This window comes from Malaclemys terrapin, chromosome 4 (genome assembly GCF_027887155.1).
Source record: "Malaclemys terrapin pileata isolate rMalTer1 chromosome 4, rMalTer1.hap1, whole genome shotgun sequence".
Taxonomy (NCBI): domain Eukaryota; kingdom Metazoa; phylum Chordata; order Testudines; family Emydidae; genus Malaclemys; species Malaclemys terrapin.
This window is the reverse complement of record NC_071508.1, coordinates 78,181,843-78,206,447: the sequence shown is the minus strand read 5'-3', so window position 1 is coordinate 78,206,447 and position 24,605 is coordinate 78,181,843. Positions and strand designations below refer to the sequence as shown.

Below are 24,605 nucleotides of genomic sequence, written 5' to 3'. Positions count from 1 at the left end.
AACGCCAGTTACAGAACAGGTAACTGTCCTTTCTTCTTCGAGTGATTGCTCATGTGTATTCCACAGTAGGTGATTCCAAGCAATAAATGTTGGAAGTGGATAGGAGTTCATGATAGCTCGGGATGAAGTACCGCCCTGCCGAACCCAGCGTCATCCTTAGACTGGGAGACGATCGCGTAATGCGAAGTAAATGTGTGAACTGAGGCCCAAGTGGCTGACCTACAAATGTCCTGGATAGGGACATGGGCTATGTAGGCAGCTGAGGAGGCCTGAGCCCTCGTTGAGTGCACCCTAATGATCGATGGCGAGGGAGACTCCGCCAGATCATAGCACATGCATATGCACGAAGTGATCCAGCGGGAAAGCGTTGGGTGGAGATAGGCTGCCCTTTTTCCCCCGCTCGGCCAAGGCAATAAAGAGTTGCGAGGATTTCCGGAACGGCTTGGTCCGATCCAGATAAAAAGCCAGCGCCCTATGCACATCGAGCATGTGGAGGCAGCATTCCTCATTAGAAGAATGGGGCTTAGGACAGAACATGGGAAGAAAGATGCTCTGTTCCACATGGAAGGCGGAGACCACCTTCGGGAGGAACACCGGGTGTGGGTGGAGCTGGACTTTATCCCTGTGGAAGTCTGTGTAGGGGGGTTCTGAGGTTAAGGCCCTAAGTTCCGAGACACATCGGGCCACGTGATCATTACAGGGAAGGCTACCTTCCAAGAGAGGTGAGACCAGGAACACGTGGCCAGAGGTTCAAAGGGGGGCCCTGTGAGTCAGAACAAGACCAGGTTGAGGTCCCATTGCGGCATGGGGGGGTCTGGCGTACGGGAATGAACGGTCGAGGACCTTCAGGAAATGGGAGATCGAGTGGGAGAAGACCGAGTACCCTTGCACCAGCGGGTGGAAGGCTGATATGGCCGCCAGGTGCACCCTGACTGAGGCAGGTGCCAGTCCCTGGGCCCTAAGGGATAAGAGGTAGTCCAGGATAAGCTGGAGAGGTGTGGTGGAGGAGGAGACTCCTCGCTTACTCGCCCACCTGGCGAACCTGGACCACTTTGCCACGTACGTCCAACGCGTGGACAGCTTCCTGCTTTCCAGGAGGACTTGCCTTACCTGCTCCAAACACCTGTTTTCCTCCTCGTTTAGCCACGCTGTCAGGTGGAGCACAGCCAGATTGGGATGGAGGAGGCACCCCCCGTCCTGGGAGAGGAGGTCCGGGCGGAGCGGCAGCGTCCTCGGGGGGGGCCACCAAGAGGCGTAGGAAGGGCCCGTACCACTGTTGATGGGCCCACGCTGGGGCTATGAGAATGACTCTCGCCTTGTTCATTTTCACCTTCTGAAGGACCTTGGCGATGAGAGGGAACCGGGGAAAGACAGAGGAGCTGGCCCGACCACCGTAGGAGGAACGCATTGGAGATTGCACCCTTTCCCACCCCTCCCCTCGAACAGAACCGGGGGCAAAGCCGGTTCTGGCGGGTTGCGAACAGGTCGATCTGGGAAACTCCCCACTCTCGGAAGAGCCGATGAGCGACCTCTGAGTGAAGCGACCACTCCTACTGGGCGGGGGAGAAGACCCTGCTGAGGCGGTCCGCTTGCCTATTGCAGACGCCCGGGAGGTGGGCCACCCTCAGGAAGATATCGTGGGCTATACAGAACATCCATAGGTTCAGGGCTTCCCGGCAGAGGGCTAGAGACAGAGAGTCCCACCTTGCCTGTTGATGTAGTACATGGTGGCGGTGTTGTCCATGAGGACCCTGACCACCCTGCCGCGGAGGTGCGTGAGGAAAGCCACACACGCCAACCACACCGCCCTGAATTCTGACATTTATGTGAAGGGACAAGTCCGGAGTCGACCACATTCCCTGGGTCTGCACGTTCCCTGTGGGGGCTCCCCAGCCGAGGTCCGAAGCATCGGACACCAGGACTATGGATGGGCTGGCATCCTGGAAGGGAACTCCTTGCAGCATATTGCTCAGGCAAGACCACCACTGAAGGGAACCCAGTATCGGGGACGGAACTGTGAGCACCTTGTCTAGGCCGTCCCAAGCTTGGGAGAATTGGGAGGCTAGCCAGATCTGGAGGGGCCTCATACGGAGTCTGGCATGGCGGACCACGTACGTACACACCACCATGTGCCCAGAATTCGAAGGCACGCCCTCGCCATGGTCACCAGGAAAGCCATGACTGAGGCAATGAGATCCCTTAGGGTCTCGAACCCGTCCAGGGGGAGAGAGGCTGTGGCCCTCGAGGAGTCCAGCAGGGCCCCAATGAACTCTATGCGCTGGACGGGAACGAATGTTGATTTGGTCTCGTTCATCACTATGCCGAGACCGGTGCACGTCAATAGGAGCAGCTCCACGTGGGTCTTTACCTCGGAGCGGGAGTCCCCCTTGAGGAGCCAGTCATCCAGGTAAGGAAAGATCTGTACCCCCTCCCGCCTGAGAAGAAGAGGTAGATGAGGCTTTTTTTAAACAGCTAACAAAATCATCCAAAGCACAGGACTTGGTGGTGATGGGGGACTTCAACTACTCAGACATCTGTTGGGAAAATAACACAGCAGGGCACAGATTATCCAATAAGTTCTTGGAATGTATTGGAGACAATTTTTTATTTCAGAAGGTGGAGACGGCTACTGGGGAGAGGCTGTTCTAGACTTGATTTTGACAAATAGAGAGGAACTGGTTGAGAATTTGAAAGTCGAAGGCAGCTTGGATTAAAGTGATCATGAAATGATGAGTTCATGATTCTAAGGAATGGTAGGAGAGAGAACAGCAAAATAAAGACAATAGATTTCAAGAAGGCAGACTAGCAAACTCAGGGAGTTGGTAGGTAAGATCCCAGGGGAAGCAAATCTAAGGGGAAAAACAATAAAAGACAGTTGGCAGTTTTTCCAAAGAGACTTTATTAAGGGAACAAGAGGAAACTATCCCACTGCGTAGGAAAGATAGGAAGCATGGCAAGAGACCACCCTGGCTTAACCAGGAGATCTTCAATGATCTAAAACTCTTTTTTGAGTCCTACAAAAAGTGGAAACTAGGTCAAATTACAAAGTATGAATATAAGCAAATAACACAAGTATGTAGGGACAAAATTAGAAAGGCCAAGGAACAAAACGAGATCAAACTAGCTAGAGACATAAAGCGTAACAAGAAAACATTCTACAAATACATTAGAAGCAAGAGGAAGACCAAGGACAGGGTAGGCCTGTTACTCAATGGGGGGGGGGGTAACAGAAAATGTGGAAATGGCAGAGGTGCTTAATGACTTCTTTGTTTTGGTTTTCACCAAGAAGGTTGGTAGTGATTGGACGTCTAACGTACTGAATGCCAGTGAAAATGAAGTAGGATCAGTAGAGACTAAAATAGGGGAAGAACAAGTTAAAAATTACTTGGTCAAATTAGATGTCTTCAAGTCATCAGGGCCTGATGAAATGCATCCTAGAATACTCAAGGAGGAGATAGCTGAGCCATTAGCAATTATCTTTTGAGAAGTCATAGAAGACTGGAGAGATTCCAGAAGACTGGAAAAGGGCAAATATAATGCCTATCAATAAAAAGGAAAATAAGGACAACCCAGGGAATTACAGGCCAGCCATCTTAACTTCTGTACCCTGAAAGATAATGGAGCAAATAATTAAGCAATCAATTTGCAAACATCAAGAAGATAATAAGGTGATAAGTAACAGTCAGCATGGATTTGTCAAAAACAAATCGTGTCAAACCAACCTGATAGCTTTCTTTGACAGGGTAACAAGCCTATATAGGTGGAAAGCAGTAGACATGGTATATCTTGACTTTAGTAAAGCTTTTGATACTGTCTTGCATGACCTTCTCATAAACAAACTAGGGAAATGCAACCTAGATGAATCTACTATAAAGGTGGGTGCAAAACTGGTTGGAAAACTGTTCCCAGAGAGTAATCAGTGGTTTGAGTCATGCTGGAAGGGCATAACGAGTGGGGTCCGGCAGGGATCCGTTCTGGGTCCGGTTGTGTTCAATATCTTCATCAATGATTTAGATAATGGCATACAGAGTACATTTAGTTTGCGGACGATACCAAGCTGGGAAGGGTTGCAAGCGGTTTGGAGGATAGGATTACAATTCAAAATGTTCTGGACAAACTGGAAAATTGGTCTGAAGTAAATAGGATGAAATTCAATAAGGACAAATACAAAGTACTCCATTTAGGCAGGAACAATCAGTTGCACACATACAAAATGGGAAATGACTACCTAGGCAGGAGTATTGCGGAAAGGGATCTGGGGATCATAGTAGACCACAAGTTAAATATGAGTCAACAGTGTAACGCTGTTGCAAAAAAAGCGAACATCATTCTAGGATATATTAGCAGGAGTGTTGTAAGCAAGACACGAGAAGTAATTCCTCTGCTCTATTCTGCACTGATTGGGCCTCAACTGGAATATTGTGTCCAGTTCTGGGTGCCACATTTGAGGAAGGATGTGGACAAATTGGAGAGAGTCAGAGAAGAGTAACAAAAATTATTAAAGGTCTAGAAAACATGACCTATGAGGTAAGATTGAAAAAAATGGGTGTGTTTAGTCTGGAAAAGAGAAGACTGAGAGGGGACATAAGTTTTCATGAAAATAAGCAAATAAGGTTGTTACAAGAAGGAGGAAGAAAAAATGTTCGTCTTAACCTCCGAGGATAGGACAAGAAGCAATGGGCTTAAATTGCAGCAAGGGAGCTTTAGGTTGGATATTAGGAAAAACTTCCTGTCAGGGTGGCTAAGCACTGGAATAAATTGCCTAGGGAGGTTGTGGAATCTCCATCATTGGAGATTTTTTAAGAGCAGGTTAGACAAACACCTGTCAGGAATGATCTAGATAAGCAGTCCTGCCACGAGTGTAGGGGACTGGACTAGATAACCTCTCGAGGTTCCTTCCAGTTCTCTGATTCTATGCACATTCCCATAGGTATATAGTTTCGGCACACAGGGCTTGGGATCTCGTTCCCCCTTGCTTAAGTAAAAGACTGGTTGTCTCTGACATGATGAGAACATGTTGGCAGGAACACCTGTCAAGCTTTGCGTACTGCCCAGTGTTCCAATATGCTTATGTGCATCCTGGTGTCCCCTAGTGTCCAGGTGCCTTGTTTCATGCAGTTGCCCATGTGGGCGCCCCAGGCTGTGAGGGATGCATGTATTATGATAGTCACAGTGGGCGAGGATGAGAGGAAGGTCATCCCCGAGCAGACCCATAGTGGGTCCATCTACCATTGTAGTGAGGAAAGGACTTCTGGTGGCATACTGAGCAGAGTATGCATAGATTGATGAGGGGGGGAGTAGACTCTTTGGAGCTACAGCTGAAGGAGGCGCAAGTGTAGGTGAGCGAAGGACATGACATAGGTGGATCTCCCCATGTGTACCAAGACAGAAAGGCAGATTTTGGCCAGAACCGAAAGGTTGGAAGTCACCCAAATGATTAGTTCTCACATTGTCTGGAACCTGGAACTCAGGCAGAAGTCGCATCTATGAGAGCTCCTATGAACTCCAGTGATTGTGTAGGGCTTGATTTTTGACATTGATCCCCAGGGAGGAGAGGAGTAGAAGGAGTTGGGACATCGATTCCTGGGCTGCTTCTTTGCACCATGCTACCATAGCTAATCATGCAGATAGGGAAAAACAGGGATCCTCTGATGTCTGGTTCCAACCACTGAGAAAACTTTGGTGAATACTCCCTGGGCAGTGGTAAGTCCAAACAGTATGACCCTATATTGAAGGTGTCAAGGTCCCACCTTGAACCTCAGGAACCTTCTGTGTGTCAGGTGTATACAGAAATGGAAGTAGGCGTCCTGTATATCGAGAGCCATAAACCACATGCCTTTTTCTAGGGAGGGAATGATTGTTGCAAGTGTGAACATGCAAAATCTTTGTTTGGAAATGGAATGGTTGCCAATATCAGTCTCCATACTACATTCTTTTTGGGGTCTAGGAAGTAGCTCATTTGGAGTGTGAATGTTGGGGCCATGAGCTCCAGTATGGCCAACCCAGTTGACCCTGTGGTTGTGTAGCCTGTGACCATGGTGCTGGATACCAACTCTGTGGGTCAGGCAAGGTGGGGAATTGCCACCATGCTATAAGAACCTTCCGGTCATCGTGCATCCGGAACAGGACCCATGGACCATGTCGGATATCCGTATCATCTGAATCATAGGAGTCAGAAATCTCGCCAATGGGGGGAGGCAGGAACATAGCAGATAAGGGTTCCTTCAACTTAGTGATCAGATTGGGGCCCATAGAGACCACAGTCCCTCCAGTGCAAACAACTCGTGGGGACCAGGGCGCTTCTAAATCTCCCAGGGGTCAATGATATCCTTTCCGTTGGAGGGCCTGGTACTGGAAACTGCATCTGTCTGGGGACCGACGTTTCCTGTGACGCCGGCGGAGTCAGAGGTGGCGGAATCACAGGATCAGTACAAGTGGATCCAGTGATGGATATGGCGGTGTCTTGGTCTTGACTGACTTGGAACACGTGGCTCCTTCATGGCTGGAACCCATGATTGGTGCCAAATCTGTCTTAGACTTGAAGGAAGATTTGCTGCCATGCTTATGTGCATGCTTCCTTGCTTCATGGCTAGGCCCCGGCACGGGGTGCTTAGCACTAGTACTGGCGGATCCAGATGGAGGTTCTGCAGTAGGGGGAACACTCTTTGCATGTTCAGGCCAATGTACTGGGGGGTTCCTTGGCCAGGATCCAATGACTGACTCATGGCAGCCTCCATAAAGTGTTTCCTGAGGCAGAGAGTCCAATCCTCTCAAGTATGGGCAGGAAAGGACAGGCAGATACTGCACCTAGCCGCAATGTGGGCTTCCCCAAAGCATTACAAACAGTGCTGGTGCTCATTGCTGATAGAAAATGAGCGAAGGTGGGAAGCACAGGTTTTGAACCTCGACATCTTCAGTATAATCCTGTACCCAGGCCCGAATCTTGGGGGTGGGGTGCGGGTTGTAATGGCGGGAATTACCACCGAAGCAGTGTCCCAAGTTCTAAGTCTGTCACGAAAGGAAAATTTGAACAAAAATAAAAAAAAGGGGATACAGAATAAAATAAATCTAAACTATGCACAGTACTAAGGATATTTTTGTGAAGTGTGTTACAAGGATGATAGGAAAGTAAAAGCTCTGACTCAGACCATGAGGCGGTGAGAAGGAACTGGAGACACCGGAGTCCTGCCATGCCCTTTATCACTTCGGGGGAAGACATGAGGCAGTGCAGAGTGCATGCGCAGACTGCTGAACAGTACTACTCTCAAAAGTTCTGGCTCCGGGAGCATGGTTCATGCACATATTCTCAGTGGAATACAATAGGGACCATCACTCAAAGAAGGTAGTGTTTTGCTAGACCTAGCTCTTCTCAGAGTCATGAGAAGAAGAGTGGTAGCTTCTTATTCAGGCATGTGGTGAAGTGATCCACTTCATTGGATTCCCTATGGGAACCTGATGCATCACTATCTGATATATGCATCACATGTGAGGATATATCATGGATCAACTCAGTTTGCATGAGACTTGTGTTCTTCCTTCCTGCTAGGCATATGGCAGCTCGGATTGTGTGAACAGAGTACATTTTCATATCTAAAGGACTTTAGCAGGGATGCATCAGATGGCAGCTGATCACGCAGTGCCTCTTCTTGTGAAGAAGTAATGTCTAAGAGCAGGTGGAACTCAGGAACCTGTGACTTCAGGTAGCAAGGTCTGGAAGGAATTAGCAACTGCATGGCAGAGTCCTTACTCTTCAGAGGGAGGATTCAGGACTCTCTGAAGACGAAACTATCCTGCTGAGCTTAAAGGGAAACTGGATTTGCTCTGACATGGGTGGCACTGACAGTCTCGTGATTAGTGCTGAACGCGGACTCAAACATGTTCTTAGAAAAAGAAATCCTTGAAGCACTAGGGGCTAGGCCTTGGGCTGTACTTAAGGTAGTTTCCAGGACTGCCATACTGCTTGAGTGCTCAGCTTGACATTTGTACACAGATCTGATACTTTCCCCTTCTACTCATCCATTAGACATTCTTCTGCCCCAAGGTCTCTTATTGCCTTTTTAGGGCTCAAGTGGATGGAGGACATCCTAAAAACCCACACAACAAGTAGCTTTGGAGTCAAATTAACTCCCAAACATAGAAAGATGAAGCGTCAAGGTAAAAATGGAGGCTGAATGCTGAGGCCAATCAGAAAGACTTCAACCACTGAACTGCGGTTCTGCCAAGATCTCTAACTGTAGGACAATACCTTATTGGTTATCTCATGGGCCAATGGCAGCTGAAGAGCCACAGCATTACAAAAAAGGGAGGGGCAGACCTGATGAGAGAACATAGAAGGATATCAAGGCAGACAAATTTAGTGCAATCGAAAGTAGCTTGATGGTTGCAGTTCCTGTGGGAAACTTCTTTAGTGACCGTGGTTCAAAAAGGAAATGACAGAAAGTTTCATAGGGTAATGGTTAAAGCTTAGTGGTGGTTCACTACCATCAGCGGAGGGAAGAGGGATTGCTGGTAATTCTACTAGCTACTACTGCCACAAAAATAGCTCAGGGAGCTATGGTTGTTGGGTGCTAGCAGAAGGGAGAGAACTGGGAATCCTGCACAGATGGTATCTTTGGAGAAGTCAACATTATAAATGCAGCGAAATCTCTTTAAAATCACAGCATGTGCAAGTCTGTAAACACATTCAATAAATGACAAGTAGCTTCTGTGTGTTTTATATCACTTAAAAAAAATTTGAACTAGCTAGAAAACTGAAATCAGGAGAGAGAAAGAAAGCCAACAATTTGCTGCAATACCTAGTATGGAACACACTTTAAAAGCTATAAGAATAGCATTCAAACTAAGGCAAGTAGTAATAAATAATATTCTGCGTGAACTGCACTAGTGGTCCACTTGCACAGATTCATACTATCTGCTATTGGAAAAAAGCTGTTTTGACATCCCTTCTCCACGGCAGTGAGAAATAAAGAAATAAAACAAACATTTTTAAATGAGGCTCCTATAACTTGCATGGATGACTAAGGTCAGGAATGGCAGAGCTCATACAATTGGGTTGAAGTGGTGACATGGTGGTAGAACAATACTTTTGAAAGAGTGAAGATGTACTGCACAGGATTGTTTTCATAGACCAGTACAACATTTTACTGAAACTGTAAAACGAGACAGCCAAAAAAAAAAATTATAAAAAGCAAGAAACATTTAGAATGTTGTTTTTCCAGTGATGAACTTTTTAAACTAGTCTGATTGTTTCCAGATTCAAACAATCAAAACTTGTAAGTGGATATCTTAAGTTGTGCATATAGGGCCCAATAGAGGAAACAGGGTGTAACTTTAATAGAAACAATGGACAGGACTAAAGTGTAGGGTGTAATCTATCACACAACAGGAGAATCATGTTCAAAAATATCTTCAGTAAGACCAGAGGGAGAAAAGTGCCAATATCTTTCTGTATATAGACTAATTTTCACACACGTTCTGTGCCCATGGGTCCACTCCACACCAAGTTTGCCTTTTGTTAATGTCCTCCTTTAAATAAGACATCAAATTATTTGAGCGTTTAAAAAATGCAGCATGTGTTAAGGAAGTGTATGCAGACCTCACAAAACATTAGGTGGACACGATAACAAAACCAGTATACCTTGTTTTTCTCTCCTACCCCACCCAAGCTTTCATTGTATGCAAAAAATTAAGTTCAGTACTTTTAAAGCATGTCTACACTGCCTGCAGTTCATACTATGAGGGTGTGACTAGCAATGTGCATTGAAGTGCTGAGCTGTAACTCCCCTGTGTGGACACTGCAGGCACAAACAAAAAAGTTTCTACTTCACATTTAATGTAGTCCTATTTGAAGGTGATCACATTTCAGTTCATGCACACAGCATCCACACAGGGGCGTCACAACACAGCACTAAGTGCACACTGATATTCACATCCCCATACTCTGAAACGCAGAGCAGTGTAGACAAACCCTTACTTCATCAAACCATCAATAGAGGGACCCCAGAAACATTTATTCTTATAGCTTTTATTGTTACGTTTCTGTTGTGACAGTTCAGATTGGAGCATACCAAAAAGAAAGCATACCTTGGTTGCTGAGTACAGAGTGAGCAGTGGAGATGGATACATGCCAGCAGCTGAAGAGATATTCAGGATTATTCCTTTAGATCTGAAAGGCAATGAAAGCACAGTCACTTGCAGGAAAGAACACATGACTTACAGGCTTCAGAATTGTCTGTTAACTAAAGGGAAATGTTTACTTTCAATAGGGGTCATGTAGTTTCATTTATCATTTAAATAAAAGAAAAATAGTTCAGAGATTTGCAATTTGTCTTCCAATGGCTATAACAGACATGGGCCTGATTCTCTTTTTGTGCACGTATTAATCAGGAGTAACTCCACTGAAGCCAGTGAAGTTACACAAATGTTAAACTACTGTACTAGAAGAATTAGGCCCTGTACATCTAGGCTCAAGGTTTCAAAACTTTTCCCAGCTAAGAGTTGCAAGGGCAACTTAACAGATGCCCAAGGGCAGCTTTCAAATCTCTGCTAAAGTGGCAGAAATAATAGGAGAAATTTGTAATATATTTTGCACTTCTATAGTATCTTTCATAAGGGGACCTGGCATGGTTTATAAACATCAGTTCACAATGCCCTTGTGAGGTAGTAACAAGTACCCATACCCACTGTTCAAATTTTGAAGTAATTTTTTTGTTGATGGACAGGCTAGACTAGAAATACACAACAGAAGACAATCCTCTAGATACCAAACATGTTTGGTACCCCACACAGTAAAGCCTACATTTTAAGCATTGATCTGACACATTGGCTATCAGCTGACCTTGTATTTACCTTCCAAACCCCAACTCGGGTCTTGTCTACACTACTGCTAAAGTCAATGTAACTTACCTTGCTCGGGGTGTGAAAAAACTACCCTCGAGTGATGCAAGTTGCATCGACTTAAAGCAGTGTCTATGTCTTGTTGAGGTGGACTAATTACATCAATGGGAGAATGCTCTCCTGTTGACATAGCGCATCTTCACCAGATGCCCTATGTTGACACCGCTGCATCGATGCAGCTGCACCGAGTCTAGCGTGGTAATGAAGACAAGCCCTCAGACTATATCATTTGACAAAACGATGATTAAGATTTAGCAAATGAAAGTTCCTTCAAGTATCTTGTAACTCTTTAGTATTCCGACTGCAAGTAATTCTTCCGCAATGGGATGGGGAAGTGTAAACGGTGCGGGACTCACCCCTGTGGCGCTTCCTACTGGTCGCCTCAGGGAATTAGCTCTCCAGCCCTCGGAGTGCCTTCTGCAGGCCGGTGTCCTGCTGCCGCTGGCCCCAGTGTCCCTCCCGGACCCAGTGCCCCTTTACCCGGGGGCTTTCCCCGGCAATACCCTCACCAGTCTCTATGGGTCTTCCCTCTCTGGGAAACCCCCAACCCTCTAATCCCCACTTTGCCTCAGTCTGGGCTACTGCCGGTCATCACTAAGCCCCCGCTTCCTGGGGCAAACTGCAGTGTAAAAGCCACTCATTACAGGCAAGGGGGTTCGGACCTGCTGCCTTCCTCTGCCTCCCAGTACCTCTATGGGCCTTGGACCAGACCCTGCAGCCTGGGGAGTTGCCAGCCTGGAGCTCCCCTGCTCCTCTGGCTCTCCCCAGCCCTGCTTCACTCCCAGTACCCTTTCTGCAGGCAGCCAGGCCCTGCTCTCCCCCAGCCTGGAGAGAGACTCCTTCTGGGCCTCTGGCTCACAGTCTTTTTATAAGGGTCAGCTGGGCCCTCATTAAGCCAGCCACAGCTGTGGCTGCTTTCCAGTCAGCCCAGCCTTTCCTCTGCCACAGCCCTCTCCCACGGCTGTTTTAAGCCCTTCAGGGCAGGAGAGGGGTAACCACCCCACTACAGGAAGTTTTAAGCAAACAGGAAAACTGAGGTTGAAATATCTCTGAATTGAAGCTTCTGTAATAAACTAACAAGCACTCACAAATCTTTTGTATCATAACACCACTGCAAATACCATAATTAATGTTCCAGTCCATTGGCAAATATCTATCCTTATAGCCATGTAACTGCACTTTGTGAACTGACTGTAAAAAGGCTGCTTTGGAAGCACAAGGATGTAGTGACATCATTTTTGATAGGTACGCTTTAACACCAGAAGAACAAATTCCACGAAATAACTTGATTTCTGTTTGTTTCCTGCTAAAGCTTCAGAGTTTCTGATCATGGTATTATTTACTGGTGTAGCAGCCCTCTTGTCTCCCTAGAGCCTTTGTCAAAGTTCCTCAGTAGCCATGATGGAGAGGCAAAGTATTAACATGGATCAGAAAGTAGCTGAGACAACGTAAAAATAGGACTAAATGGTCAGCTTTCACTGTGGCAAAAGGATTAACAATGGGTGCCACAAGTTTTTCATAGCAGGTGTTCAGTATATTTATTCTTGAGCTCAAAACAGGAATGAGTAGTGAGATGGCTAAATTTACAGATGTCAAAACCATTTAGATTACTCAGACTAGAGACTATTAAGAAGACCTTCATAAGGCCCAACAATGCTACGTGGATGGGCTACAGAATGACAGATGAAACTGAATATTGACAATGCAAATAATGCATATTGGAGAAAATAATTTGAACTAATCATCTCTCTTAAGAGTTGATTTAAAAACCAGTAACTCAGCTAAAAGACCTGAACATCACTAAGGAAACAACTCAGTGAAGACCTCTATTTAATGTGCAGTAATGGTCAAAAAACCAAACAATGTTAGGATGCATATGGAATGGGAGGGTCAACAATATAGAAAATATAATGCAGTTCTAAATTAATAGTATACCCTGACCTGAAATACTGTGTTCAGGTCCTTCTGATCATCCTCTCTCAGAAAAAATATAGCAGAAATACAGGGGATTTGATGAGAATATTAGGAAGAAGGAAAAACGCTCATACAAAGAGTTTGAAAAGACAGACTGTTTACCTTATGGAAGAAATTAAATAAGAGAAGCTATGATAAAAGTGCACAGAAAAGTTAATGGTATAGGGATAGGAGATCGGAACCTTGGATTCACCCTCTCGTAATACAAAAGCAAGTTGACATTTAATTAAAATGAAATACTGGAAATTCAAAACTGATGAAAGGAAATACTTTTTCACATGCACAGTTAGGGTGCGGAAGTAATTGCCACAAGAGTTCACTGAGGCCAAAAGCTTAGCAGGATTCAAAAAAGGATCAGACATTTATGTGGCTAAACAAGAATAGTAAATATTTAAAACTCAAACTAAAGCCTTGGAAAGGATATAAACATTTAAGCTTCAGGGCATAAGCCAGCCTCTATTGAGGGTCAGGAAGCAGCTTTCCATAGGGGAAGGTTATACCATAACAACCTACTGTAGATTTCTTCCTCTGAAGCAGATAGCACTGGCCATTGTCAGAGATAGAATACTGGACTAGGTGGATTACTGGTCTGATCCAGTATGGCAATCCCTATGAAAAATATAGCTTCCATGCAACAGACTGAGAACCCTATATATTACTGTCTTGTTTAGTGCTGACAAAAGGCTTTAGTGCTGTGAAAGACAAAAACAAAAACTGGTCCTGACCTGAAGCGCTCACAATTTAAACACCACAGAGGGCAGGGAATCCAGATGTGGAGATAACAGTTTCCAATCACCCCATGATTATGGCTTTGTTTCTTTCAGGTATCATAGAAGAAACAGGTTTTGTAAGGAGGGATTTGAACAAGGAGAGAGTGTTGGTTTGGCAAACTTGACTGGGTAAATTAAACTTTTGATATATGCCCCACTCCTCAACAGTTTGCTGAAGAAAGTTGATTAGCATTAATAAATAAAAAGGTGACTTGCCTAACACACCCTAACACCTCACCATCATTCTACCTTAAGCGGTACAGTGTAAGAGATGCTATATTTAGCTTTCCCACTGTTGCTATGGTAACTACCGCCTGCTCCAGCTGTACGCAAAGTGGAAAGAGCAAGCTTCCTCCATAATGTAATTATGCACTTGCTACTTCTATAGCAATATATACACTATAGTTTGATATTTGTCTAGAAAAATAGTCAACTGATTTTTCTTGCTCATAAAGACATAAATCTTAATTTCTTGAGTAGTTCCACGAGGCTCCCACCTTTGCAAACAGCAGACAAAAGTCTGAACATCTACAGTACAACAGCTCATCTAAGTGTAATACAAAGTGCAGATTATAATTGTCATATTTAAAATATAAGCATTAGGGGACCAGAAGATGAGCCAGAGCACAAAGCCTAAATGCCAGCATTTACAGAAAAGGTATTCTAGTGCTGTACTTAATACAAATTAAGAGGAAAGACATACAAGGAGTGGTCAAATTCTCCTTACAGACACAAAGGGTACGTCTATACTTACCTCCGGGTCCGGTGGTAAGCAATCGATCTTCTGGGATTGATTTATTGCGTCTTGTCTAAATGCGATAAATCGATCCCGGAAGTGCTCACCGTTGACGCCAGTACTCCTGCTCCGCGAGGAGTACGCGGAGTCGACGGGGGGAGCCTGCCTGCCGTGTGTGGACCTGCGGTAAGTTCGAACTAAGATACTTCGACTTCAGCTACGTTATTCACATAGCTGAAGTTGCGTATCTTAGTTCAAAGTGGGGGGTTAGTGTGGACCAGCCCAAAGAGTTAGAGATTATAAAGTCTGCTCTGCTATTCCTTCACCTTTGAAACATTACATGGGTATACATTGTACAAACGTGCGTGCACACAGACACACAAGTGCATTACACTAAGTTTTATCTCCTTGAACAGGTTACGCCTAGTGATCATGGGATCTTCAGTATAATACACTTGGACAGATCAACCTGGCCCCCTTAACTTTGTCCAGGCCCATAAATTCAGATGAGGAGTTTGTGTTTGGCCCACACAGAACAGTTAAACACAGCCATTCATACTCTTGGCCTGGTGAGCCACCAGATCTGTTGTGGTTATAGATTCTGAACAGTGTTAATAGTCTAATAATTTATACCATGGGTGCAGGGGGCTGCAGAACTGTTTTTTGTACCCCGTAAGGTCAATAAAACAAAAACTGAGCCAGCAAGAATGTAGAGGCTTTTGTCACCCATCTTTCCTTTCCATACTAAGAGCACCATCCAGGATGTGGGAATCATTTAAAATGGCTCTATATGATTGGGGGGGGGGGGAAGAGAGGGGGAGGAAGGTCTTCAGATTGGTGAACAATTCTTAACAATAATATGACTTTTGTCTGCAAACCACTTTTTGAATATTAAGTCTCACCCTCCTGTGAGGTAAGTGTGTATCACCATTTTACAGATAGGGCAACTGAGGCAGAAAGATGCAGTGACTTGCCCATGGCTAGACAGAACTAGAACTCAGCATATATTGGTTCCCTGGTCTATATTCAGACTATATCACTCAATATTTGTCAAGTTGTATGCAAGTGTATACCATCTTAACAGAAAAGCAAAGTTCCTTCCCTGAGAAAGTGACAATCTAACTGAAACAAACAAAAAAAGATACAAGACAAAAATAAAAGACCAAACAGTGCTATACATAAGGTTTGAAAAGGAATGTAGGACAGCTTTATGAAAGAGGTGCTTTTAAAAGGAGATATTTAAAAAAAAAAAAAAAAAAAAAAAAAAAGAGAGGCTGCTTAGTGGACAGAGTTTAAAAACACAGGAGGTTTGAAGGCTGCCACAATGCTGAGTGTGTGGTGAATAGAGAAAAGGAACAATCAAAAGTGAAAACAAAGGGAAGAAGAACAGCTGAAGATCATCTCTGCCAGCCACATCCACGAAAATCTCCTAAACAGCATTGTCTTATATATGGTCTACACTTTTTTCATTTGTTACAATTTCTAATTTTGTTTAAAAGAATCCCAGTATATACCATGTTAAACCCCTCAGAAAAGCCGAGTGACTTCAGTAATGTCCATCTCTCTTCCTTTCATGGCAACAGTAGAGCTACTCAGAATATTTTTACTGCATTTGATTTTGAAGTCAAGCATATACTACTTATGGTCATGAGCAAAACTACATCTGCCATAGGGCAGCAATGAGTCCTACACTTTGGTCAAGAAATAATTTTTGGCCTATGAATTAGGAGAACCCTCCACATGTGTGCTAAGAAAGTGAATCCCAGGGTATACAAAACAAAAGGTTAATTCTTTAAGTGCTCTTCAATATTTTAGGTTTGTTTACATACCAACACCACCAGGCTGCATTACCTATGCAAATGGTACTGAACCATTGTATTTATTCCCCTCCTATTGTATTTATTTGGTGATGCCAAAAGCAGCAGACTAATCATGATGGTTACCATGCCTGGTGCTATGCAATCTTCCACACAGCTCCACAACCCCTGGAAATCCAGGCATAGCTCTTGAGCAAAAACTGTGAAAATCATGGAACAATCAATGTCAACTAGAAAACTGCCACAAGGCTGAGACTTTGTGGCTTTAGTTTTACCTGGGATCTAACCAGGAAGTCAATACATGTCTCCAGCAGTGAAAGACTGGTGTGCATTAACTGTTATTTTAAAGAGTTGCCTCTAATTCTGATTTACTATATGATCACACACTGCCCTCAATATGCCTCCTACTGTATAATGAGAGCATACTCTCTGAATCCCTTTTACTTACAATGACTCTGAGAAATAGCCTTAAGAAGGTTATTCCCAGGAACTGTAACCACCCCCTCAGAATAGCAGGTTGTTGAGTTAGTGCCGATGAGTCAGACGGGCTTTTTAATTCTGTTCTAAAAGAAATCACCACAACAGTGGAGAAGGGGGAAGAGGAAAAATAAAAGGGAATCGAGTGGAAAAGGCTTCCACCGTCTGATGATTCATGCACCATCGGCGTGACTCACCCAGCAATACTCTGCTGTTAAAACATGGAGGGTAGGCTGATTAGTCACAGTAATGAATTTTTCAAAGAAAGGATTCTCCCCTATAAATAATGATGACTTTGTCTGTATAGTGTTTGCATGACTCACCTTTCCAGCATGCTGGGCAGCACCAATCGTGTCATCTGCAAAAAAAGGGAAAGAAAACATTCGTGATGGCTGGGAATGTAGATACAGAGTGAGGGAATCCTTCCCTCCCAGAGTTAGCTGACTGCCCTCCACCCAACCTCCATCCAAGTCACTCTAGGGAAACTGAAGACTATATTTTGCATAGGCAGTTTATTTTTATTCAGTGTAACTTGGCAGTGTCAAGAAGTTATGTGCAGTGAATCTGGTGAATTCATCGGCACTGGTAACATCAGTACAGTAAGAGAAGCACTAGCCAGAGTTAATGGTAGTGTACGCAGGTACTCTAACTTTGGTAGGCAGCTCTTCCAACGCAGCTTGCTATTGAGCTGAATCCCACTTATTAAAGAACATATTCTCTTCTGAAGAGACTATGCCATCTGTAATAGAAAATAATTCCTACTAGAAACCAGATGGAGGTAAAGAAGTTAATCAGATTTCACTCCTGACCCAGGCCAAGTATTGTTTGAACAAAGTCTTCTAGTACGAATGTGAGAATATTATATGCAATATATGTACACAAGCACAGAAGTTATAGGTTATTGTTCTAGTGAAGAAGTTCAGAGCAGTCCTAGTTTGGATGCGTGGTTTTTGTTTTTAAACTACAGCTCCTTTAACAACAGAATGAGAACATCAAGTTACATGTAGGAAATATTCAGGACCATTCAAGCAAAGAAATTTTTTCTTAACACAATCCAGCTGGAAATACAACTTTTTCACACCATGTACACAACCTATATCCACATGGGGGCAGTAGTCATGCAAGCTTTTATAAGGTACAAACAGACTCAAGTCCAGACGAGCAAGATATATATGTGGTGCTTTAAAAGGGCCAATTTCACAAGCTGAAAACAATTATTAGCCAATTAAGATGGAAGGAAGAATTTAATCAAGAACAGGAATAATGATTATTGGGAATTGTTTAAGACCACTTTACTAGATGCCCAAAAAGCCACAATTGCGGAAGAAGGCGGTATTGATTAAAAAGCCACCTGGGTTAGAGAGGAAGTTAAAGCAGGGAAGCAAAGGAACACAAGGAGAAATCTATGGCCAGCAGAGTTAAGGACAATAGGAAGGAATCCTAACAATGGTATTGGTCCATTACTAGATGGAAATGGTAGAATTGTCAATAATAATGTAGAAAATGCAAGTGTTAAATAAATATTGCTCTCTGTATTTGAGGAAAAAAGGATGATATTGTCATGTCATATATGATCACACTCTTTCTATTCCACTAATATCTCAGGAGCTAAACAGCAGTTATTAACAGGGAGGCATTTAAATCAGCAACTCCCAGTAACCTACTTCCAAGAGTTTTATAAGACTTGTCTGAGGAATGTGCTGGGCCATTAATGTTGATTTTTAATAAAACTTGGAACACTGCGGAAGTTCCATAAGACTGGAAGAAAGCTAATGTTGTGCCAATATTTAAAAAGGATAAAGGGGATGATCTGGGTAATTACAGACCTGTAAGTCTGACATCAATCCTGGGAAAAATAATGTTGCAGCGGATGAGGGACTCAATTAATAAAGAATAAAAGGAGAGTAATATAATTAATACCAATCAACATGGATTTATCGAAAATAGATCCTGTTAGACTAACTTGATTTCTTTTTTTGATGAGATTGCAAGATTGGTTGAGAAGGTAATACTGTTGATGTAATATACTTAAACTTCTGTAAGGCATCTGATTTGGTACTGGACAACATTTTGCTTAAAGAGCTAGAACAATACAAACACTCCCCAACTTACGCGAGTGTTCCGTTCCGGAACTCCTTGCGTAACTCAAATTTTGCGTAAGTCAGGAATGTATACCCAACTATTACGCAAAAAAACCAAAAAAACCACCAACCACTTTCTAGCTTACGGAACTTTTTCCGTAAGTGCAGATTTGCGTAAGTCGGGTTTGCATAACCCGGGGAGCGTCTGTATAAAATTAACCTGGTACACATTAAATGCTGACTGTTACATTTTAAAAGATAACTGTAAATGGGAAATCACATTGAATGGATGCGTTTCTAGTGAGGTCTTGCAGGGATAAGTTCTTGACCCTATGCTATTTAACAATGACCTGGAATAAAACAAAATCATCATTAATAAAGTTTGCAGAGGACATAAAAATTGGGGGAGTGGTAAATAACGAAGAGTACAGATCACTCATTCTGGATTGCTTGGTAAACTGCAAATACTAAGTGTTTTAATACTGCTAAATCTATATGTATTTAGGCTATGCTAACAGGATGGGGGACTATCTTGGGATGCAGTGACTTTGAAAAAGACTTGAGGGCTGTAGTGGATAATCAGCTGAACATGAGTTCCAAGTGCGATGCTGTGGCCTAAAGGGCTAAGGCAATCCTTGGATGCATAAACAGGGGAATCTCAAATAGGAGTAGAGATGTTATTTTACCTCTGTACTTGGCGCTGGTGTGACCTCTGCTGAAATACTGAGTTCACTTCTAAAGAAAGAACAGGAGTACTTGTGGCACCTTAGAGACTAACAAATTTATTTCAGCATAAGCTTTCGTGGGCTACAGATGCACAGAGTGAAACACACAGACAGAAGATATTTATACATACAGAGAACATGAAAAGGTGGAAGTACGCATACCAATTGTAAGAGGCCAATCAATTGAGATGAGCTATCAGTAGCAGCAGAAGAAAAAAAAACTTTGAAGTGATAATCGAGATGACCCATAGAAGATGTGAGGACAATTTAACATGGGGGGAAAAAAATTCAATTAGTGTAATGACCCAACCATTCCCAGTCTCTGTTTAGACCCAAGTTAATTGTGTTTAATTTGCATATTAATTTGAGTTCAGCAGTATCTCTATGGAGTCTGTTTTTGAAGTTTTTTTGTTGCAAAACTGACACCTTCAAGTCTGTCACTGAGTGATTAGAGAGGTTGAAGTGTTCTCCCACTGGTTTTTTAATGATATGAGTCCTGATGTCAGATTTGTGTCCATTTATTCTTTTGCATAGAGACTGTCCAGTTTGGCCAATATACATGGCAGAGGGGCATTGCTGGCACATGATGGCATATATCATGTTCGTAGATGTGCAGGTGAACGAGTCCCTGATGGTGTGGCTGATGTGGTTAGGTCCTATGATGGTGTCACTTGAATAGATATGTGGACAGAGCTGGCATCGGGCTTTGTTGCAAGGATAGGTTCCTGGGTTAGTGTTTTTTGTTGTATGGTGTGCAGTTGCTGGTGAGTATTTGCTTAAGGTTGGGAGGCTGTCTGTAAGCGAGGACTGGTCTGTCTCCCAAGATCTGTGAGAGTGAGGGATCATCTTTCAGGACAGGTTGTAGATCTTTGACGATGCGCTGGAGAGGTTTCAGTTGGGGGCTGAAGGTGGCAGCTAGAGGCATTCTGTTATTTTCTTTGTTGGGCCTGTCCTGTAGTAGGTGGCTTCTGGGTACTCTTCTGGCTCTGTCAATCTGTTTTTTCACTTCAGCAGGTGGGTATTATAGTTTTAGGATTGCTTGATAGAGATCTTGGAGGTGTTTATCTCTGAGGAATTGGAGCAAATACGGTTGTATCTTACAGCTTGGCTGTAGACAATGGATCATGTGGTGTGTCCTGGATGGAAGCTGGAAGCATGTAGGTAAGTATAGCGGTCAGTGGGTTTCCCGTATAGGGTGGTGTTTATGTTTATGTTAAGTTCAGTTCTGGTATTCACAATTCAAGATGGACGTTGATAAATGAGAGTGTTCAGAGAAGAGCCACAAGAATTATTAAAGGATTAGAAAACAAGCCATATAGTGATAGATTCAAAGGACTCAATCTATTTAATTTAACAAAGAGAAGGTTAAGGGGTGACTTGATTACAGTCTAAGAACCTACGTGGGGAACAAATATTTAATAATGGGCTCTTCAATATAGCAGACTAAGGTAGAACACGATCCAATGGCTGGAAGTTGAAGCTAGACGGATTCAGACTGGAAATAAGGAGGAAATTTTTAATCATGAAGGTAAAACAGTTTATCAAGGATGGTGGTGGATTCTCCATCACTGGCAATTTTAAAATCAAGATGGGATGTTTCTCTCAAAGACACATGCTAGGAATTTTCAGTGAAATTCTCTGACCTGTGTTATACAGGAGGTCAGACCAGATGATGACAATGGATCCTCTGGCCTTGGAAACTATGAATAAGCTATCCCAATGCCCTGAGATAAGTTACCTCAACAATGACTTTGGTAGGCCACCATCTCCAAACACAAGATCTGACTCAATTTCCAAACTACCTCAGAAATCCCCCTTAAAGCCTAGAGTGCTAATTTTAGAAAAAACATCAAGCTCTGGACAGATTTTTGTGTCTATGTACTTTTTGGCAAGGATTGGCTCTGATTAGGGAGATTGGTATGAGGGTCTGTTTATTTCCAATTGTTATAGAAGGTGGAAAAATATATGGTTATGCTATCCAAATATCTTGCAAAATTATTTAAAAACAGCTCTATAATTATAATTCATGTTTTTAATCAAGGACTTTTCCTTGGTTCATATACACCTGCACATACACATACACACACCCACACACATACACACACACACACACCCCTACCCCTGAAAAGTTTTAAGGAAAACAAGCACCAGACTGTACTTAGAGAGCTAGTGATCAGCCTTTAAAAAAAAAAACACAACTAAGTTTAACTCATCAATGAATAACTCTTAGCCAAAATACCAGATATCATGCATTTTAGTAATTAGAGCTAGAAAAGCTGTTAGGTCAGTGTTCATGCCTGTGCCAAATTCAAGGTACCATCCCCAATAGTATCAGTTCAATATCTGATCAGCCATTTATGCCAACACCTAGAAACAGCAACTGCCAATGATCTTCATGCCCCTTACATTGTATAGCATTCTCGTGTTCCAACAAGATTTCTGGAGGGGTAATATAAAATAGCCCCAAAACAATGCTTCCCAGTGAATCCAATTTATCTTGATAGTTTTACAAGAATGACTTTTGCAGGGTGGCTATAGTGGTGGTGGTGAATCTGTGTAGATAAATTATAAAAGTGTAGAATAACTCCATTTCAAGACACCTTTGTGTTTCTATAACAATTTTTAAAACAACTTCATAACTTAATATTAATTCTGAAGTATTATTTGTATTATTGTAGCACCTGAGAGCACCAGCCATGGACCAAGGCCCAATTGTGCTAGACCTGGTCTATACTTAAAAGTTACTAAGAATGCTTCTGGTCGACGTAGCTACCATAATTCAGGGAAGTGGTGTTATTACATCGATGAAAAAAACCCTTTTGTCGGCGCAGGTTATGTCTACGGGTACATCTATACTTACCGCCGGGTCCGGCGGTAAGCAATCGATCTTCTGGGATCGATCCCGGAAGTGCTCGCCATCAACGCTGGTACTCCTGCTCTGCGAGTGGAGTATGCGGAGTCGACGGGGGAGACCGCCTGCCGCGAGTGGACCCGCAGTAAGTTCGAACTAAGATACTTCGACTTCAGCTATGTTATTCACGTAGCTGAAGTTGCGTATCTTAGTTCGAAGTGGGGGGTTAGTGTGGACCAGCCCTACATTACTGAGTTATGCCTGCATAGCTATCCCTAGACATACCGCTAGGCCAGTGCTTCTCAAACTTTTGTACGGGTGACCCCTTTCACATAGCAATCCTCTGCGTGTGACCCCCTTATAAATTAAAAACACTTTTATATATTTAACACCATTATAAATGCTGGAGGCAAAGCGGGGTTTGGGGTGAGGCTGACAGCTCGCGACCCCCCATGTAATAACCTCGTGACCCCCTGAGGGGTCCCAATCCCTAGTTTAAGAACTCCTGCTCTAGGCGCTATACAAACACGGAGTAAAAAGATAAACCCTGACCCAAAGAGCATACAATCTTACCACTGTGTTAGCTCTCACATACTCTTATGGTGAGTTTGAGCTATATTCTGCTCTAAAAAGCAAAACAAAAAACAAACAAAAAACTTCCCTACAAAGAGGGAAGAAAAAGCCAACAGTCACAAAACGGAACAGCTAAGTTTCAGTTACACAAGTTCATATAAAGCCAAAGTAGACTCTTCTATTACATGGCATGAGCAGTTTCTATCTGATGCCATGTGACCCATAGGGTTGGTAGGAAACATGGCCTTTACCACTCAAAGAAAGGAAATCAAGATGGCAGCAGCAGAGAGGCTGGGTCCAAAGGCGTATAGACCTGCCCCCTGGCATCTGTGATGTTCGTTCTGTCCAAAGCCCTCTAGCGGAGTCTTTTGCACAGTGGTTGTATGTTGTCAGAAACCTGATTAGCCATCTTTTAGTACACCCTCCCAGAGCCCAAGCCACAGAGTCTTAAATAGGTGCTGCACTAATATTTCATTCTGGAGCAGTCTAACCTCCTCTCTAACCACCCCACTGTAATTTCCTCATCCCATTCCCGCAGAAAATATCAGTACAGGAAACCCTTCCACAAACTGGAGATACCATCCTCTAAGAGCAGTGTAAATGGAATTAAATTGCCTTGGAAGTGGGGGGTTAACCTTCATCCCTCCCAAGTAAATAATGACATCAGGCCTCAGATTTAACTGAAATCTGTGGTGTGAAGTGCCTTCAGTTAGTTTAGTATATTGCACACATGGAAAATATGGAGGTTCCCTGTAACTTATGGAGGTTCTTCAAGATGTCTGGTCTCTATCTGTATTCCACATTTGGTTATGCATGTGCACATGCACCTGAGATCCGCAATTTCTAGCAAGTAACGTCAATTGGTCCACACCTCAGCAGTTCTTCTTCTTGTACTCTGAACCAAGGGTACATACAGCGATACAGACCAATGCCTCAAGTTCCTCTTACTGCTAATCAGAAGGATCCAAAGCAGAGGGAAAGGCGGGTGGATAGTGGAACAGAGATCGGGACCACACATCTTGAAGAACATCCAGTTACAGGTAAGTAACCTTCCTTTCTTTGAGTGCTGGTCCCTGTGTGTATTCCACATGTGAGTGATTGATAAGCAATATTTAAACAAGAGGGGGTGGAAGGATGCAATTGGTATAGATGCCTGTAGTACTGCAGTCCCAACAGCTGCATCTGCAGAGGAGGCTTGAACTAATGCCTATTGCTTTGTGAACATATGGATGGAGCTCCAGATATCTACTAGGTATTGCTCGTAGAGATGCTATTAAGGTTGTTTGTGTTCTAGTGGAATGGGCTCTCACACCACCTGGGAGAGAAATACACGCCACTTGATATCAAAATGATGCAGCTAGAGATACACTTAGTCTCTGAGCAGATAATGCCTAGCCTTGCCATCATTCTATTGTAGCAACAAATTGCCTTGGTGATTTTCTAATCCATATTGTCCTTTGCAGGTATAACGCCAGACCTTGTCTGATGTTGAAAGAGTGAAGTCTACTCAAACAGTAAGCATGAGGTTTTTGGGAAGAATCCCAGTAAATTCATATTACTTTAGGGATGAATTTCAGGTGAAGGTGAAGGGAAACCTTCTTATGAAAAATGGTGTACAGCATATCTACCAGGAGTGCTCCCACTTCACTGATCCTTCTGGTCAATGTGATGGCAGCTAAAAAGGCTACATTCATGTAAAGATGGG

General features: G+C 43.5%; 1 protein-coding gene across 1 annotated transcript in view; it reads right to left on the bottom strand.

Annotated features, from left to right (window-relative positions):
* HSD17B12 (hydroxysteroid 17-beta dehydrogenase 12) overlaps positions 1-24,605 on the bottom strand; it is a 154,958-nt gene that overhangs the window by 16,165 nt on the left and 114,188 nt on the right. Inside the window, exons 7-8 of the mRNA XM_054027955.1 lie at positions 16,994-17,028; positions 10,084-10,165 (exon numbers count right to left, since the gene is read on the bottom strand). Coding sequence (XP_053883930.1) covers positions 10,084-10,165; positions 16,994-17,028 — 117 coding nt within the window. The remainder of the gene's footprint in view (positions 1-10,083; positions 10,166-16,993; positions 17,029-24,605) is intronic.